This window comes from Diplotaxodon limnothrissa, linkage group LG5 (genome assembly GCF_057381915.1).
Source record: "Diplotaxodon limnothrissa isolate DT_005_m linkage group LG5, D_limnothrissa_male_GT1.1, whole genome shotgun sequence".
NCBI lineage: Eukaryota > Metazoa > Chordata > Actinopteri > Cichliformes > Cichlidae > Diplotaxodon > Diplotaxodon limnothrissa.
Window position 1 is genome coordinate 11291073 of NC_140600.1, and position 19703 is coordinate 11310775.

General features: G+C 41.5%; 2 protein-coding genes across 5 annotated transcripts in view; both read right to left on the bottom strand.

Annotated features, from left to right (window-relative positions):
- Positions 1–212: 212 nt before the first annotated feature.
- On the bottom strand, positions 213–11351 carry phf20a (PHD finger protein 20, a). 2 transcript variants are annotated; one of them, XM_085353826.1, is made up of 17 exons: positions 11224–11351; positions 9084–9190; positions 8323–8488; positions 7963–8047; positions 7585–7661; positions 6889–7477; positions 6724–6774; positions 6347–6616; positions 5909–6103; positions 5706–5801; positions 4921–5076; positions 4388–4569; positions 4183–4282; positions 2663–2858; positions 2117–2558; positions 1651–1831; positions 213–1525 (listed from the first exon to the last, which is right to left on the bottom strand). In XM_085353826.1, the coding sequence occupies exons 2-17, from the start codon at positions 9164–9166 to the stop codon at positions 1383–1385; spliced, it is 3012 nt and encodes a 1003-aa protein (XP_085209952.1). In that variant the 5' UTR covers positions 9167–9190; positions 11224–11351; the 3' UTR covers positions 213–1382. The 2 variants fall into 2 exon arrangements, with proteins under 2 accessions (XP_085209952.1, XP_085209953.1); XM_085353827.1 differs by lacking the exon at positions 4921–5076.
- Positions 11352–13420: 2069 nt separating this feature from the next.
- Positions 13421–19703, bottom strand: part of arhgap46a (Rho GTPase activating protein 46a) — a 30090-nt gene continuing 23807 nt past the window's right edge. For all 3 annotated transcript variants that reach the window (XM_085353044.1, XM_085353043.1, XM_085353045.1), the window contains 6 exons: positions 19506–19598; positions 17418–17491; positions 16947–17146; positions 16204–16295; positions 15941–16110; positions 13421–15053 (listed from right to left, as the gene is read on the bottom strand). In XM_085353044.1, coding sequence (XP_085209170.1) covers positions 14859–15053; positions 15941–16110; positions 16204–16295; positions 16947–17146; positions 17418–17491; positions 19506–19598 — 824 coding nt within the window. In that variant the 3' untranslated portion in view covers positions 13421–14858. The remainder of the gene's footprint in view (positions 15054–15940; positions 16111–16203; positions 16296–16946; positions 17147–17417; positions 17492–19505; positions 19599–19703) is intronic.

Genomic DNA, 19703 nt, shown 5'->3' on the forward strand with positions numbered 1-19703 from the left:
ATTACACGATTACAATCCCCATCCAGTTTCTATTTTCAAGCCGATTATATAACCGCTCAAATCGGCTATGCCATAAAAAGCCAAAAACCGTCACATCAAACATCAACATCAAAATATGAATGATCCAACCATCGACTTCACTGGTAGTCAACACAGACAGAAGAGGACTACTCTGTTTTTATGAGAAAACATACAGAACATGTTCATCGCGATTAATATCAAGGATATTTTATTTATGTACCAGGAAATCTGTTTGCATTGTTCTGGACATTTCCCCTGCTTCTAAACCAGACACACAGTACAGTAGCATACAATATGCTCATTAAAGAAGAATGACATATTTACAAACAAACGATTTACTGTAAATAAACAGAATACAGGAAAAAGAACACATTTACAGGTTTTCTGAGTAATATGTCACTGACACAAGATGATAGGTTAAGAAGAGACAAGTCCACATTACAATTTTCAGTGAATCATAGGTCAAGTGCTATAGCAACGACAATCCAAGGAGTAATTTAAAGTAGGAACGCAAACTGATAAAATGGGTGAACGGACAAGCAGACAGCTTTTAGACAAAACTTTTCCTTTTGCCAGTAAAGCTAAAATAAGATGCCTTTGATACCCAACAAAAATAACTTCACAGTGTAGTGGAAAACAAACCCTAGAGGAGGTCAAAAAAAATAGATTTTTTTGTAGGGACCGCTTATACAGCATCATTACATACTAGATGTCTTCAAGTTTCTATCTGTCCACATTTACCAAAAGAATTTGACAAATTACGGCATGATAGATGACCACAACTGAACTCTGGGAGACAAGGTTATGCAAAACAAAACCATTTAAAAAAAAAAAAAAAAAAAAAGTGAAAATGTGTTCAGAAATCTGCTGCAAAGAGTGTAGGTTCAGGAACTGCAATTTGCTTATAAAGCTTCTTCTGCATGTAAAGCACTGCGTACTGGGAGAGACGGGACAACCTCAAGCAGTAGCTCAGACAAAAGGCATTCATAAGGTTTAGAGTTGCATGGAAACCACAGAAGTGTAGTCTGGTCCTAAAGGATTTTCTCCTGCATTTACGAGGTTACTTCTTGTGTTTTATCCTGATTTAAGATGCTCACTTTTCATACACGTTCATATAAATGTTCATATAAATATTCATATATGACACAAGCTGAGCACGGCATTGGATTCCACCACACGGACCCTTTTAAAAAAGGAGAAACAGCAGCAGAGGTCAGATCAGAGCAAATGTGCTGAACCAACAAAGTCTTGGACCTGCATGAATACTGTCATCTTTGCAGCCTGTGACCAGTGAGCTTCAGCCACTGCATCTCTTCTGCAGGCTGTGTGGCGTCTGAACCTGCTGCTCTTCTCTGACGCCCTCATGTGGAGCTGTACAGGGCGATCTGCTGCACCTTGCTTAGCTGTGTCAGCAACCGTTTCATGCGGTGTTTGAGCTGAGGCAGACGAGCCAGAGGTTCAGGAGGCTCCAGTTCCCCGGTGTAGTCCAGCCAGCTCTCCAGCACTGATGACAAGAAGTAGAGTTTGTTTCAGAGAACCTTTGTGAAATTTTATCAGTCATATTTTTAAATCAGTTTGGTGAGTTAAATGACCTAGTTGGACAGAAGCTATTAAAGTCAAAGGGCTTACCATCTAGCTCCCTCTCAATGAAGTCCATCCTGTGAGAGACCTCGTCCTGGACGGCATCTATGTGATCCAGCAGGTTGATCCGCCACTGCTGATGCTGCCTGCTGTTATCTGAAGCTTCTCCGGAGTCCTTGACACCCTCGTCCCTGTTCTCAGTCTGTGACCATGAGCCACCCAATGAAGCCTGAACAGTTTTAAGGGAAAAAAATGGGAGGATTTACCTACAATCCACATGAGAGTTGTACAAGGACTTACTTGTAAATGTATTCACTTTGAGGAAAAACAAAGTTTATGATGGAGTCATTTTAAATTATATAATAAACCAAAAGGGACCTGTGCAGTTAAGATCTAATGCTCACATGAGGTGAGTTATTCTGAGAAATGCTGACAAAAGTATATTTTTATATATCCCCCTCAGAAGAGCAGCTTTTCTCAGTTTAATTAGTTTAATTACATAACAAATGCCCACCTTGTTGCTGATGCCTGTTGATTTGGGCTTGTCTGTCTCAAGCAGGCTTCCGTAGCGTTGCTCCCTTTCCAGCAGCTCCTCTGTGCTCCTCATGCTGCCCTCCAGCTCAGAGCCCTGTCGGGTCTCCACCACCAGCCGCTGCTCCACTGCTGGATAATATGCTCGTGGTTTCTGGTAGCAGTGTTCACTGGTAATGTAAGAGTCTTGGAAGGAAGGAAAGGGGGAAGAGGAGCAGGACGAAGAGGCGGTGGCAGCTGTAGCAGCCCGGCTAAGCTTCTCCAGAGCGTTGGACATTAAGATCTCTCCTCGGTTCATGTCCTCATCAGGAGTCACAGGAGATGGAATTGCATTGCTGCTCCGGCACGAATCTGAACCAATCCTTGACCTCTCCAAATGCTTCCAGGGCTGTCGCCATAGCTGCAGGTGAGGGTGAGAGTTGTTCCTGAAAGTACAGGGAAAAAAATCCAATGTGTGACTGATTAATCATTAATAACAGCTGAAGTGCATTGGTCAGAAATATCCTGTCTTGGGAATAATTGTACTCACTGTAAGACGCTCATCTTAAGCTGAAGACCATTGAGGATCTCCACTACATGGTGCACATCTCCCAGCAGCTGGTGGGTGGTGGTGATCTTCTTGGCATTTTGGTGAGAGTAGTTTTCTTCCAGGAACGAGAGTCCATACATGTGACCATTGGTCAACCACTCTCGATCATACCAGTAACGTAGACTCTGCCTCTGACCTGAAATTGAGACAATTAAATATTAACTGTAACGGCAAAAATATGCTTTGACTGTTAGGCCACCAATATTCTCTGTACAAGCCAAACTGTGTCTGACTCCTTTTCTAGTTGGTTGGGAATAAATGGCAGATTGAAGAACAGAACACACAAACGTAAGCAAACCAAGTCAACTAAACAGATGTGTGCTAAAGTCTTAGCTTAGCAGCATTTTATCAGCTTCCATCATTTACTCCTCCACCTTGGCAATATTAACACACTCTTCACACATTTTCTTTTTAGCTAAAGTCAGGACTGTACAGTCATGCAGCTCTGTACCGTGGACACAGTCAAACACCCCAGAAGACTACATTGTTTAGTTCCCACTAATAACCAACTAAAAACAATAGCCAGCAATGTTCATAGTTTCTGTAATTTAGCTGTGTTTTGAAGACCAGGAACTTATGACTCTATATAAGCAAAGTGTACTGTGCCATACAGCGACACACCTAAGTGTAAAACTTCTGTCTTAAAAAAAAACAAGGTAATAATATGAAGCAGAATTCCTTTTAAAATGCTAATATTGTATGTCAAAAGTCATGACTATGGTTATTAGGACTAAACATTCTAATCTCAATTTAAAGTTACACAATGATATCATGTACAGTCCAGTAAGCATTTAGAATCACAGTGAAATGATAGCATCTTCAAACCAGGAGAAGGAGGAGGAAGAGGATGAGAATTAGGGTAACAAAAATGAGTCATATGACATAAAAATGATTACTGATTATTGGCTAAACAATTTAGCATCCAACAAGAGCCACAGGGACACAATCTTAGAACTTGGAACAACTTTAAAAATATAATTTTTCGTATTGTCCAATGTTCCTTGGACATTGTCATTTTCTTATTGTCCACTAGATGGCCGGTTACACTTTTTCAAGATTCAAGATCCTTTTATTTGTCACGTACATAGTTATACAAGTATAACACGCAGTGAAATGACCTGATACGCTCCTCAACTGTGCAAAATAGAGAGAGAGAGAAGTAAAAACTACAGCAGAAGCAAATGGTTATTTCTAACAGATTAGCAGAGCAAGCTTTATGATGGAAATGATGCAGTCTTAGGCTTTGACCATACTCTATTGTGCAGCTGGAGATCCAATGTGATTCTTATTATATTTCTTTGAGGTCTGTCACACGGGGCACATGCACAGTTGTTAAACTAATGTAAATTCTGTGCTGACAATTGTGCGCGAACATCTGCACAGTCCCTCGTGCTCACTGGAAAGTATAATTCTAGGTCTGCTTTTAAAAAAAATAAACAAATAAAATTTTTCCCCCTTACCTGGTGGGTCTCGGCAGATGTAGCAAGTGTAACGGTCTGGAACATTTTCTTCCAACAATCCCATACAGGTGCCATGCTGCCAGCACAAACAATCTTCACACTAACAACAAGACAAACGTATTTAACAATTGTGAAAGTCTTAGATTCAAAAGCAATAAATAATAAAGCCTGATTTAAAATAAAAACAAAACAACAACAAGCTCACCTGAATCATGAAGTCATTCTCTTCTTCCACCTCACAGATGCATCTCACTATCTCTTGGTCACTGGTGTCTAAGGCACCAGAGTCCACACTCAGAGGTGGTGTAGTGACGTCCAAATCCACATCAAAGTCATCTTCACTCCACCCACAGCTATCAGTGGACCAGTCACTGATACTATCCTCGTCTACAGTAACAGGGACAAAACGAACGGTTGGGTTTTCAAGTGAACGACACAACCTTAAGATTTAATTTGTTTGTGGGTGATCCTGTTAAGTCGAAATAAAACTTCCGCTTAAATGATGAAGCAAGCAGTGGCAGCGAACACCAGCAAAGGATTCAATCAACCATAGGTTTAAAATGTGGCAACTATATTGACTTGTTGCATGCATGAGTATCAAATGTACAAAGATGAGTCAAGCTAAACAAAAATCTGCAGCATGATGGATTAAATCCGAAAGGAACAGAAGAATGTAGGGAGAGGAACCCATCTACATCCACACATATTCAATACACGCACACTATCAGAAATACCCACCATCCACATGTATCTGCTCTGAGTAGCTGTATCCAGGCCTGCTGGGGTAGGCCTCGGGCTTGTGATTGTGTGAGGGGGGAGTTTTGAGTGGCAAATTCAATTTGGACTGAAGACCCAATACTGAGATGCCAATATTCTCCTCACTACCTGTGCAGTCTGTTAATACAGGGAAGGGGGGGGGGGAAGCACATGTTGAACAAAAATGTCAGCTTTAATAATGCTAAAAACAAGTGCCCATCAGGAAGTGAGAAAATGTGGCACAAACATACATTATGGACAAATGACATTACTCAAGAACAATCGGGGGGCAAACATGCAGCCCGTATTTCAGGACTGAACAATGTCAAATAACTAGTCAGTGGAACGCCGCCTATACATTCGTGTGCATGCCAAACACACCACTGTGAATGCTACCCAGAATTAACACTAGTGCAGGACTTGTATGTCGGATCAGTCATTATCAGTGCCACAATGAAATCTGGCTTTTTCCATCTGTATTGCCAGCTAAAAGAACTTTAAAAACAATCTAAAAAAATAAAATAAATCAAGCTGACCAATAGATTTAAGAGACAAGATGTTGGAGTTTTTTGACTGACATTATGGAGGGACAGAGGCAGACGACAAATATCACGCTTCTCCCACACACACAGACTCAACCACCACACCAAGAGGACTGAATGGAGCACGATGCTTTGCAGGCTAGCCATTCCCACAATGTCACAGTGAGTGCGCATGCAGAGCAGCAGATATGTGATGCAGCCATATGCCAAGCACCTGCTTCTTACCAGACTTGGCCTTCTTTTTCTTCTTCTTTTTCTTGAGTTTAATGCGGAGGAAGTCCTTCTGTTTAGGCTTTTCTTTCAGTTTATCTTTTACTGAACCTAGGGGCAAGAGTTCAGCTGCATGAGAGTACAGCAAACACTGCTAACAGGTTGGTACTCATACAAGCTGAATTGTTCTGAGCATATTTTCATTGCATCATACTGACCAATATCGAAGCAACTCCTGTCTGAGTCTTTGTCCTGCAGCTGACAGCCATTCCTGTCCAGCTGGTTCTCTTTGCTTTTCTCCCTCAGCAGTGCCCTCTGCTGATGGCCTTGAGTGTTGACTGCAGGCGGTGCTGACGTGCGTCTGCCAGCAGCCTTCAGCTCTCCACGCGGAGCCGTGGCAACTCCAACAGACTCTGAGGAAAAAAATCACAAGGAATTTATGAGCCAAGGTGCCTGATCTCAAAGCAATGCTGGACGTGCATATATTTATCACTTGGCCTCAATTCTGAAGTATGTGATTTAAAATAACAGCAAGCCGTGACTCAGCATTTCAGATTCTACTATTGAAAAAGCGACGCAGTGACCCAGTTTATTTATTAAAAACTCTTCCTCTGTCACTTTATCTGGAACAAATAACAAACTGAAGAATAACTTACGCATGGATGCAGAAATGGTGCGCCTTCTCTTTGTGCCATCCAAACCAGTGGCACTAGACTGTTTCTCAGAGGCCCTAGTCTGGACGCTCCTTGGGGGGCTGCGGTCTGCCTCTGGGGGCTGTTCCTCGCCATGGTAATATTTCATGTGGTAATGCAGCAGCTTGGCTTTACGGAATGATTTTGTGCAGCCAGGAGCGCTGCACTTGAACGGGTTGTGATCAAGATTGATGGACAGGACAGGAGGAGGTTGGTTTTTGATAACTCGATACACTGAAACAGAACAAAAGAAGTGCAAGGTGTAAATAAAGCTCTTCTTGTTTTTTTAAAGAGTGTGAGAAATTGCAGTGCTTGACTCAAAAATGTTAAAATGTACTCACATGGTTCTCTGCTAAATCTGTTGGGGTTGTGGAAACCCTGCTTCCTTACCGCTGTTAAAAGATAAATGAAAGGAACTCTTCAAAGTGCGCTCACATGCTTTCCAAAACACTAGAGAGCCAATGGCATTTCTGCTAAATGACTTCATTTAGTGCGTTAACACTTACGTTTCACAGGCTGAGGAGGCGGCACATCCACTGCGGCCTGAACACTTTCTGATTGGACATTTGGTTTCTGCTCCACATCGCCACTGGATTCTGTGGTTGTCATAGTGACAGACACCTGCTCTGTTTGCAATGACATCTGAGTGGGCAACTCTGTGTATGGCTTGAGTGACTCTGTATATGGCTTTGCTCCAGTCTGTTCCATTTCCACCTCTTCCTTTTTCACATCTCCATTGATGCGACACGTTTCGCCACCTTCCTTCTCGTCTTCCTCGACTTTCACGCCATTACTGAATCCTGTCCCTTTTTCGACATCCCTGGGCTTGATTTGGTCTGCTTTCTCAGGGATTTCCTCTTCTTTTTTGACAGTGGGCACAGCCTCTAGCTCACCATTTGTTTTCTTGTTTTTATCATTTACCATTCCCTGTTCATGCTCCTCATCCTCAGTGTTGCTGTCTTCCTCCTGGTCTGAAGTGCTGCGTCTGGCTCGCTTGTTCTTGGGTCCCCCGTTCTCCTGAGACCTTCTGTCTCTGCGGTTTGGGGCCCTCCTAACCATGTTCCTTTCAGAAGACCGAGACTTCCCTCCACCTCTCTGTGAGCAGGGCAAAGAAATAGCTTAGAAACAAAGATCTAAAAACCGTAGTCGAATCCACGACAGTATATCGTATCATTTGTAAGAAAAAAAAAACATGTTGGTACCTCTCTGGTAAAAGGCTTCACATGTATTCCTTTCACTGTCTGGATGACACCATCATAAAACCTCACAGTGTAGGATGCTGAAAAGAATGAAGAAAACATACAACTATTTGATCATTTTAAATGTGATGTGTGTGAGGCAATCGCTCTATGCAGAAATCAGATAAATCTAGCATTTTAGATTTTTTTTGCATTCCCAACAAAAGAGAAAGTACTTAGACGACATCACAGATTTCATATTGAAACCAAAAACAAACGTACAAGATCTCAGACTATACTCCATATAACACTACTTTGCAATGAAAATGCAAAACTTTAAAAACTAGTAACAAATCCATGACTGAAACTCATTTAAGCCCATTAACTTAATGCGATACTCACCATCTTTATTAACCGAAATGACCTTAGCAGGATAGAAACGGCAGTCAGACCAGCTGGCCAACACTTTGTCATTCACATTAAAGGCCTGGAGGGAAAAGATGTGACACTGTTGGCACCATTTCAAAGATTGCATTGGAGGTGGAGGTGTTAAAGGCTTCCTATAGTTTTATTAAAAATGACACTTTTACTTGTAAGTAAAAGCAGCAGTACCATTGAACTTATGCAAATACAAAAACCCAAGAATCGCATTTCGCTAAGACCAGTTCAATGCAGTAATGCACTGTGCAACAAAGGGTAAAGAAGACAAGGCAGAATGTCTCTACGCTACACACTTCAAAGCAAGCATGACTGTTAGCTTACAGGTACATCATCATTCAGGCCCTGCCGCCTCAGCTGAATTCTCTCTACAGGTCTCAGGTAGGGACTTGTCCAGTCAAACCATTCGTCGTAACGGTGGCTCCACTGCCGGTAATGGATCAACACTTTTTCATCATCATAGTCAATCTTCTCAATGTTGGCAGCATACCTACAGGAAGAAGTTCAATGGCTAGTTTATAGAAAGGCTGAATGAATGACAAGTCTAGTGATTTAAGCACTTATCATTTATCTCAAACATATGAGGGTGGCTTTAGAAATGAAATCAAGCTTAAAAATGTAAACACATAAAATACAATGAACCATGGCACAGCTGTACTTAGTGGATGGTGTGCTGGGCATTTACACCTTACTATAGTGGAGTTAGTTTTCATTTTTAAATGATACCTTTAGCACTAAACTGTTGTATACAATATCAACTGCATTTATACATAACTGTGTCAGAAGGAGTGCAGGTCTATTATAAAAGACATTCATATTTTAAAAGGCTCCTCCCACTTAGTTTTGCAATGGCAGTATTCTAATGATGTAGTCTTATCACACATTTACAAGGATAATTCCTTTAAATAGAATTTAACATGTTTTTACATGATTTTCACAGCTTAAGGGACACCTTGAGGACACTCATCAAACATTACGGTTACTGTAATACAGGCCCGAAAATAAACAAGGAATGGAAACTTAGGTGTGAGGGGGAAGTGAACAGTAAAATGGATGAGAGAGGAATGAGTGAGGCCATGACTCACCAGTTTTTGAGGCTGTCTCTAGCCTCAAGCTGAGCTCCCACCTCAAATGTTATCCCTCTTCTGTTAGGGGGCGTCTTACTCATACTGCCCACATCAAGGCACCCTTCCTGTATGCGCACACACACACACACATTAACCATTAAAAGAATCTGCACTCATATGACCTCTGTTTTGCAACTAAGAGACATAAATTGTGCCGAACAAGGGACACAATACACATGTGCACACACACACGACCGTCAAGGTCTTTACAGATAATAATGCAGTCAACTCTGTGTGTGCCTGTGGTCTTTCCTAAATATTTCACCAAGTGACTGGAAAAATAAATCACTCTTTAAATCTGAATACCAATCTAAGACACCCCCTTTGTGCCAGAAGAACAATAACCCTGTCCAGCAAGGGAAAAATACTACCACTGTAGGCTTATACAAGCTACAGATTACAAATGTTGTTACATGGTGTGGCACAGTGTGCAGAGATTAAATACTGGTATAGTAAGGTGAGCCATGCCCCTCAAATGGTGGTGAATATGTAGCCAGTACCAGATGTTCAGCAAACACTACCTCAAAGAATAGGAGTCTTTAAAAAATTAAAAAATAATCAAATGTCCTCACACAGGCTCCTAAGCGGTTTTAATCAAATTGATCACAGTGCGATTTCAGTGTATCCTTATCAACCACATCGAAAGACGGTTTAAGAATGACAAAGATAATGTGCTCACTGTAGGCATTCACCACTACAGCAGGAAGACATTTCTGCACCGAGCTAACACGGGATTGATTTAACAGCACATTCTGCTTAAACTGCCGTTGTCAGATAAAGAATAACACCGATGATCGCTATTTCAGCTATAACAAAAATACAAATAAAAAATAATGAGGGTCGTTGGAGTCGAGCAGAGGAATAGACCGAAATCCTCCCGATAACATCGCTTCTTTTGTCATGCGTACGTACACAGGACAGACTGACATGCCGGTGCCTTTTATTTAAACAACTAAAAATTCACACCATGCACCACAGCATCTTACTTTTGTCCACGACGGAGCCTAATCGGTTCACCATAGCGGAGACTGTCGGGAGTAACTCCGGATTTCAGCGCAACCTACAAACCGGATATCTTCACACTACCCTGCCCACGTGTTTTTTTGGTCAGTCGATTTCACGTATAGACACAATGGGAGACAATGGTAAAGACCATTATGGTTGCACGTAGGGTATTCCCGCTACATTAAGAGGCGAGCAATAGTCTGCTCGGCAAAAATACTGGATTTAAGATCAAATCGGGTGTTTATTGGCGTGCAGAGAGCTACACAGACGGCAGCGACACGGACACAGAAGACGCACAAGAGACGTAAGATGCCACAATCAGGGCACATGAAACAGGTGATAAAAATTACTTTAATCTCAAAATTATCCGCTAAGACTATGTGTGGAGTAGCACATTTCGCATTGTAATATGCGGAGGAAAACGGAACCCCATATAGTATTTTACCACCGGCCCACCCAATACATTTAACAGCGTTCAACCGCTATTTTCTATCTAATTTAATAAAAGGGGGGAAAGCTGAAGAGAAAAAACACTAACAGGACTCGACATTTCCCAGATTTCCTTTTGTTGACCACTTCTACCACTATAGACGCGTTATTGTCCAGTGTTTTATAACCGGAGGGCGGAGCGCGAAAAAACTGACACCTACGTCAGACCCTTTGACAAATAACACTCGTCGAACAAGCACTGTGGAGGCGGGACGCTTACATTTGATTGGGCGAGCAGCTGTCGTTCACAGAGCCGTTCGCGGCCTCGCAGAAGGCCTACTTTTTCATACTTTTCTGGCTGTGTGTGCGCGCGGCGTGGAAATGCCGAGTATAAACTTCTCCAACTAAACAGCCACAGACATTTCAAAGCACAGAGTAACAAAGACCGTAGGACCTGAAAGCACACCTGCTATATAACAAATACAAAACCGATATGTACTCGTATAACATTTTATTACCTACTTCGTCACGTTTGTTTTGAACTCAAAAAGCCGACATGCGGCACCATACCGCTGTTGATGCACCCACCAACCGGGCCTCGGTCACGATATTACTGGGAATTTAAATCTGTCGAATGCAAAGTGAGGATATTCAAGCTTCTTACCTGTTTACCAGTCTCTATTTGTCCGGTTCGATGTATAATCTGCTGTGTAACTGCTTAAAAGCACAGGAACCGCCGGCTCCGCCTGTCAGCTCAAGACCACGCAGTTAAATTTCTCCCCGTTGCATTCACCACCGGCGCGGGCAGTGTGCTTCTGCGATGCGCATGCGCATTAAACGGACCAAAGCCCTTGTGAATATCAATAGGACGTCTCATCTAATACAGTCTGTTTCATTGCGTATGTATAGATAAATATTAAATATTTAATAACCTGCAATTTGCCAAACTTTATCTATTATAAACTGTAATAATTATGAATATGTACAAAAATGTAAAAGCAGTAAATGAAATCAGAAATGTAAGTCACATGCGGTATAAATCCGTAATAAAGTCTAAATACAGGCACAGGCATAAATACAAGCACAAAAAATCAGAATTTCAATGGCTTTTTAGTACAGCTGTTCCTTGTATAATGTTAAATTGTATTTAATGTTTCCTAAATAAGTTGTTGGTTTGATCTTAGAATAGTGATGCTTTCAGTCCCTGACTATGCCCAGGGGACACAAATGTCTCCCCGGTGTATGTTCGCCTGGATCTCTTTTCTTTTACTTGTTCAAGTCCCAAAGGCAAAGCCCAGAGCTCCTATTATCTGGCTTTAATGTTTATGCTGCTCTGGCAGCTTTGCACCAGAATGACCGATGAAGCAGAGTGAAGTTTGTGTAGTGATGAACATAAAAATGACAAATATTTGAACATGTACAGTGAAGGCAATGACAATTGTGGAGAAGTGTGTGTTTGTATGTGTGTGTGTCGGGGGGGGGGGGGAATCCGGTATATCTGATTGTTAACTCTTTCCCTTGTGAGTCTAAGGACAAACAGGAAAAATGGATTCTCATTCTCTGGGTGTGATTGTGTAACACACTGCAAGACAGACTGGCTGATTGCGAAACGTCAAGGCGTATTACTTCTGCTTTTGAGAGTTAGATCCATGAACATTTTAAACTGCAATGATATAATTACATTGAACTGATGTATCAATGTATACTTTAGTAGTTAAACATTGTTTAATCCCTTAAATCAAATAAAAAAACGCTCAACATTTTAATATTAGAAAATATTTTATTATAAAATGTTAGTCTATACAAAAGAAAAAACAATTAGAAAATAAAAATAGGTGCAGTAATTTATTGAAATGAAGAAACATAAACAGAAAATCTGTATATAAGGCAAAAACTGAGTATGTAAAAGTCTAATGGGCTTGAGAGTCAATATTTGGTATGATCACCATGATTCTTCAGCACAGACTGAACTCTTTTAGCCAAGGTCCTAAAAAGTATCTATGTATTAAAATTATGTTTAGAATAAAAAGATTAACAGGACTGATATATTTGTTTCCACTTACATGAAAACATCCACTCACACTCTCGTGTGTGTGTGATATGCAGAAGTTGGTCTATTGCAAATTGTTGAATGAAGAATTCTATAAATAAGTGTGAAGGTTTGGTGACCCGTCCATGCAGTCTGAGGACCTGTGGTTCATTTGTTCCATTCTTGTGAGCGTTACAGCTGTTTTTGTGTTACTGTTTTTAGCTTGTGGTAGCCTAGTTGAAAAGCTTAGTCCATTCTTGAATTACTGTGCTTGAGGACTCACTTAACATTTAAGTGCTTTCTGTGCAACTTTCACACTCCAATGAAAGCACTCTGCTTTTGTATTTTGCCCAAGGACACTTGGGCACTCAGACTGGAGCACCTAGTGATCAAACCAACAACTTCCTGATTAGCAGATGACCTGCTCTACCTCCTGAGCCACAGCCACCCACATGGTGATAACGGCCCAAGAAAATATCTGGCTTGGGGCCTATCACAGAGTCGTGACCCCTGTGAATGATTCATGGGACATTGTTAACAAACAACAAAAACATTCCTTTGAAAATGGTCAGGTAAAGGATTGGATTGAAAATTAGTGATTTATCATAACCTCTCAAGAAACCCTTTAATACAGGCTGAACTGTACAGTTTTAAGCCACTGCACAGAGGTATCAGAGGACTTTGTTACTTGGTGTTCTTCCACGCTTTTTTACAAACTATTATTACCAGAATAAAGGCAAACTGCCCCAAACCAAAAAAAATCAAAATACAAATAAATTGCACACACTAGGGAATCCAACAGTAATTTTGAACAAATCTTTATTCATGGACAATCATTCCTTATTACGATGAGAAAGTATGCCAACACACATACACGCATGTACAAGGAAAGTGGTTTGAATCATTCCTATGTTCGTAAGATGAGCGGTTACAGCAGAAAAATGATCAGTTAATTACAACACAAAAGTTTTTTTATTGCTCTTTTACAGCAACAGTTAAGCTCAACCATAACCCAGACCATTAGAATACACTTACAGGAAGTTACTACTATTTTACATGTAAAATATTTACATCGACAAAGCCTTAAAGAGGGGCACAAAAAAGCTCAGTTTACATTCTCATAGCACTTGACAGTTAAATCAATATTCAGCGAAGGAGGCTTGTGTTAAGGTTAATCAAATTTTCAGTCTGTGAGAGAGAGAAAGAGAGAGGCCATGTACAGTTCTCATATCGAACACCCGTTTTATAGTAAGACCTGAGCCAAAAAAAAAAAGCATAACATAGGGACCACAAACACAAGAGAACTTGATTCCAATTGAAATTTATCTTACAGATAATAGAGAGTGTATTATCAGTTGAATAACCAGCCTCCCACGTTGTTACAGCGTGAGCTGTAATTAGAATTAACACTCCCGCCTGGCTTAGGCAATCGTTTGAATTTGGAAAAATCAAAGTAGTTCCATGTTTATTTGCTTAGAAAATTGCCACCATCCATTATCAAGAGCTTTCTGCACATCCCTCTAGTTTGTGCTTTGAAATGAAGCCTCTGTAGTCTATCAGAATAATTGCGGTGGAGTGGCTTTATATGCCTCGTAAAATTAAATACGAGGAGACCGGCTATCAGTACGACTACTCAAAACAGCACAGGCAAGCTTATTAACAAGACATCATTACAAGATCTCTTTTACATTTCATATGTTCAATTTTCTGTACATAATAGAAGGCTGTGCCTTTTGTTCACACGCTGACAATCACACACGCACACACGCTTGAATAAAATCAACCAGAGGGGTGGGGAGAGGAGAAAAAAAGGCAGAGCGTTAACACTGCTGCCTTATGTTTTTTTTGTGCAAGTAAGGAATTTCTGAAACTAAGTTTGTACTTTGCACAGCCCAGTTGTCCCATGTAACTATAGTTCTACCAATTAGATAAGAAATAAAGGTAAACCCCTTCACATGCAGCGGTTAGAAAATACAGTCATTAAAGTGAACCACTTGTAAGCAGTCACTGTGGATTTTAGTATCAAAATCAGTGAATCCTAAGGTGGTGTGTTCGTCTTTCAGTAAGAAAGCAGGAGAGCACAAGGGCTCAAAGTCCCAGCTAAAGCGGTTTTCGCACTCCTTGTGTTGTAAGAAGTTTAATATCTCACCTCAACAGTTTCCAGTGCGGTCTGAACAGAGAGACAGTATTTTTGCATGCTTCTAATGTATAACTGGACAAGTTTGAGGGCTGATCAGCCCCTGAGGTGCACTCTCTGTGCTTTGCAACCTCTACACCACCCCTTCAATGAAACTGGTGTCCAGGTGAACGATGAGCATTCTCAGGAAGGACATCTCCTTGCGGGTGTTCTCGAAGATGATCCGTGGGTCGTCGGACTGGCATCGGAGGCAGTTGGGAGCCATCACCATGGCCAGGTTGTTCACATCCATCTTGGTAATTGCGACATTGGATGGCTGAGCGAATACCTGGAGATAAAAGTGAAGGAAGGAGAGGAAAAGCAATCAGGAGGTGTGTGAACTGTCTGAACTTAAACCTACAGTCACTTATGCATGAGTCATATTCAATTATTTAAAAAGGTCAAATGCTCAATAGTTTTATTATATAATTACTTTATAAATCAATCAATGAGATTTTTAAGAGTTTACCAACACTCTGTTTTGCTAACTGGTTATTCCAAAGTGGGTCTTTTTCTATTAGCCCTGTGATAGACTGGTGACCTGTTCAGGGTGTACCCTGCCTCTCGCCCTACAGCTGAGATAGGATTCAGCAACTTGTAAATGTGTAGCATTGAACTAAGAGGAATATTTGTTTTTAAATGTATGATCAAGGACAAGCAAACTTGATTAAGAATGTGTAATTCACTGTAAATAATAAAAATGTTTACTATTAGGACGGTAAACAAACACTAGGTATGATTAACACTGTTCAAGAATTTATTCTTTTGTCTTGTTTTTTAATCTGGTGGACTACATTAAAAAGGTCTGCTCATGACAAAGTGCTCTGTAAGACGGCTCAATTAAGTCATCCTACACCTTTTAAGTCAATACTTTGTGTTCATTCTAGTTTTTGATTCATCATTGTTTTTGTTTTGTTCCTTTTACTTCTGCATTGCAGCTCTTTTTGAATGAGTGGTGCTTTCACTTACAGACAACTGTAACCACTCTTAAATGTTTATGTGACGTTCTCCCCCCCCCCCCCCCCCGAGTTTTGTTATTAGTGTAAAGTTCAGTTTTAACTGATCTTTTGTTTTGAACAAAACATGTGTATATATAATCACAATGGTGTTGACTTACTACACCATGACTAAGGACCCTGCGTGACAAGATTATGAATCTGTCAGCTTATTGGTTACCTGCAGGAAGTGGATGAAGTAGCAGAGAACGAGCCGGTTGAGCTCAGGCAGAGATTGCACCACGGCAATGGCCGCCACTGGGTCATCGCAGTTAGTGACGCACTGCTTGTAGAAGTTCATGGGGATGAGGGGTTCTTCCAGCTCCCGATACCATAGCTTCATCAGAGAGGCTGAACGAGACATGACAAGAGATTTTATTTTAATAAAGAAAAACTTCAAGAAGAAAACAATCAAATACTTCAAATTTAAAAATCAGCGCTCACCAGGAACATTGGGGTCAGAGAGGTTCTCTGGAATCCTCCACTGGTCTACTTGGAGCTTCAGTGCATTTACTTCATCAATATCTCCAGGAACCCTGTGGATAAAAAGCAACCCTACAGTTACAACCAGCAGCCACAAGAGGGACCTCTACTTCTACTCTGCACATTCTTCATGCCTGGTGGCAAAACCCATTCCTCACGCACACCCAGTTGGCCTCAAATGTGGCCTGGTGACTCTTGCTTTGTTTGCTGTAGTTGCATGAAACAACACAAAAACAGAATAAGCAATATAACCAAACAACACCCTCCTCAGGAATTTCCCTATGTAGATGTTTCACAGAGAGAGATCTGCGTAAAGTATGTTTAGTGAAAAGCAAACGTTTTCTAAACAAGTCAAGATGCTACAGGATTGCATTTTGCTGGTGAAAACCCTACACAAACACTCGGCTGTGAAGCTCCCACGTGCTTGTAGGCTTAAGCTGTAATGTAAACACATATCATGAAGTATCAAATCAAAACAGTGCTTGTCCTGGGAGTGTTTTTTCTGCTGTCTGTTCTGTGTACTGTGCTCAAGGAGAGAGCGCTGAGAAATACGTGGCTAAAGGAGACCACACACATACGTTTAGATGCACTATACATACAACACAGTGTGCACATTGGTACATAAGATCCCCTTCTAATTTTCAACACTGCACAGTTGCTGCTCGAGTTGAGGCATGTCATTGACTGAGTTGGGTCTGTCTTACCTGAAGATGCCCTCTGTCTGAGCTCCGCCCAGAGCGAGAACGTACTGGGAAAGCTGAACCTGCACCCAGGGCAGTTTCCTGTCTGGGAAGAGTTCACTCTGCCGCTCCATCACCTCCTCCAGAGAACTGCCGAAAAGGGAGGGAGTGACAATAGCCCGTCTGCTGTGGTCGATCTCCTCCAAAGTGGGCTTACGTAGACCCTGGAGGGTGAGAAGGAAGCACAGGGGGAGGATTTACAACCTGGGTATATCAGGGGCCGTGATACTAATGATGGTTGTGTCTGCAGCTGTGCTACAATGACTGGGTCTGTGTTTATGTCTATACCTGTGACTGTAGGCATACCTGTAATTATGTTTCTCTCTGTGACGCTATCTAAGATGATTCACATCAGACCTTTAAAACTGATATGCCTGAACTTTTATCATGTGGAACTGAAACACCTTGATAGCTCTTTTTATTCTTCTAGCGTACCTTTTTGCCACCGGTGATTGCAACCTTCTGCAGCTTCCGGTGGCAGAACTTGGCATAGGTGCTGATGGGGAGGCCTGTGGGAGAAGGAACAATATGTAAACCCCTTAAGCGTCAGGCATTACTGAACACACAAAATAATAAATGATTGAAATTCTTTCCCAAGCTGTTTTTCCCCACTGATGTCACATAGAGTATCAAAGCAGGCACTGGTAATTGGAGAGACTTGTTGACAGTGTGATTCTGGCATATGGGGATTAAAGCAGGCCCGGCTAAACTGTCAGGCTGAGGGAAGATTTACTGCTGCTGAACAAAAGCTCAGAGTCAAGATCCAGCCCACACATCCAATGTTCAGGTGATTCATCAGCACACACAAGACATAAAAGCCTCTGGAGTGAATAAGAAGCACAGAGGCTTCCCGTATGCTACCTGCCCTAAAGCAGGGTCCAGATCTATTCTGGATGAGAAATGCCTAAAAGAAAAAGCTGATTCAAAAAGCACCTGATCTTCCTAGAAATTTTCTACACCTAGAGTTCACGAAAGAATAGAGCGCTGATTGTTCAGTCATTTTTTCAGCTTATAAAAAAAATATATCTACATATTTGTGTAGTGTGATAAATACTTAAACTCTGAAGCTCTAGTGCTGTATTCACACTTCGCTCTATCAAGAACCTTAATCAGGCCCAGACTGGACAAATTTACTGACAATAATTTAAAAAGTAACACTTTCCAGTGCATTCCCAAAAATCCCAAGAGTCTACAGATTTATAGCAAACAGGTGACTCCTATGCAAGTTTGCAACTTCTGCTAATCTGCCCACGTCTGACTATAATTATGTCTAATTAGCGAGATCATACCAATAATTTGCCCTTGATCTTGGCAAAGATTGGCTTTCCCCCCACCCCAAACAGTTCCCAACATTTACAGGAAGAAAAGCAAGAGTGTAGAGCCCCTGCACTGCAGTGAGAAGAAGGGGTTTAAACACTAGCGGTGGTCTATATTTACATCAGACTTGCTGGCATGAAAAACACAACACCCAGGCAACCAAAGCCCGGGAGAAATTTGAGCTCATTAAGAGCTTGAGTGTACCGTACCAGGCTGAGAACGGCATGACACCTGTCTACACATAGACTGAAGGGAAACTTAACAACAACAAAAACAGAGTCATTAAAATAAAGAGAAGGCTTATGTCTCGTCTTCGTCATTATTTGCAAAATGCTCCTCCAAGTGCTGGCTGAAAACAGCCCTACTTCTGATCCCAAACGTGTAGATGTTTCCAAGGCCACACTAGGCCAGACCTCAGCTTTAGTTCCCATGTTGGACTCCCACACCTGCTGCTCACAGCTGCTTGTTGAGCTAGTCAAAACACAAAGTGCGTTCCAGCTCTGTAACCCGCCACACAAACAGCAGCTTTCTTCATACTGTTTTTCTGCTTGTTGGCGGTCATCGGGATTCTTTTTGGCCATTAGAGTTACTCAGCGAGGTTCAGTGGGCTTTCTCTTTGACCCATTAGTCAGCTTGAGGTTTTCCAGCGTAAAGCCCTGAGTCAGTGAAGTACAAAGCGTGTAGCCGCTGTTGTTGAAAAGATTGGGTTCCTCTCTGGTGACATCATCACCAGAGCTGGCAGTGTGGGTTGGTCTAATGAGGGCACGTGCTGATGAGTAGCTATCCACTTAAAAGGCCGTCTGACAAACAAGTGGCAGGGAGAGAGAGAGAGAGGCCGCTGATACGAATCACAGTGTGGCCAATTGTGTCCAGGGCCTCATGAAATTCTCATCCTACTGTTTTTCAGCTCAACTCTCTAAGAAGCCATTCATGGTGCCGGCAAGTACATCAGCATGTACTCGACCGACAAACTGCACAGTGCTGCATTTTCCATCCCACTCAGAGTGGTCACTCTGCAGGGACTGATATATTTGATTTGTAATGGCTTGCTCTGCTTGGACTCCAGACATGTTTTAAAGAGAGTAGAAAAACATCTTTAAACTTATTCCCCCGCCCTGTCCAAGAGATAACCATGACCAAGTGGGGAAAACTGTTTCAAAAAGTAATATGTTGGACTGAAAGGGACATAAACAAAAAAAAATGTACCTTCTTCCTCCTCTGAATTCTGTTTTCGCTTCTTTCTGGACTTTGAATTCTTCTTAAGCTTTAGTTCCTGTTGTTCCAGTATGAATTGGGTCACTACGAAACACACACAATAGCAAAGGTCAAATAAATATCAGTTAGATAAAAACAGAGCCAGTAGTAAGATCACACCTCATCATACTACACTTGATCATTTGGACA

Excerpts from the sequence above, each read along its gene's own strand:
- phf20a (XM_085353826.1), bottom strand. The coding sequence starts at position 9,166 with ATGAGTAAGACGCCCCCTAACAGAAGAGGGATAACATTTGAGGTGGGA. Across the intron at positions 5,077-5,705 it reads GAAAAAGAAGGCCAAGTCTG|ACTGCACAGGTAGTGAGGAG; the intron begins GTAAGAAGCAGG and ends CTGTATTAACAG. Across the intron at positions 4,570-4,920 it reads AGAGCAGATACATGTGGATG|ACGAGGATAGTATCAGTGAC; the intron begins GTGGGTATTTCT and ends CTGTTACTGTAG.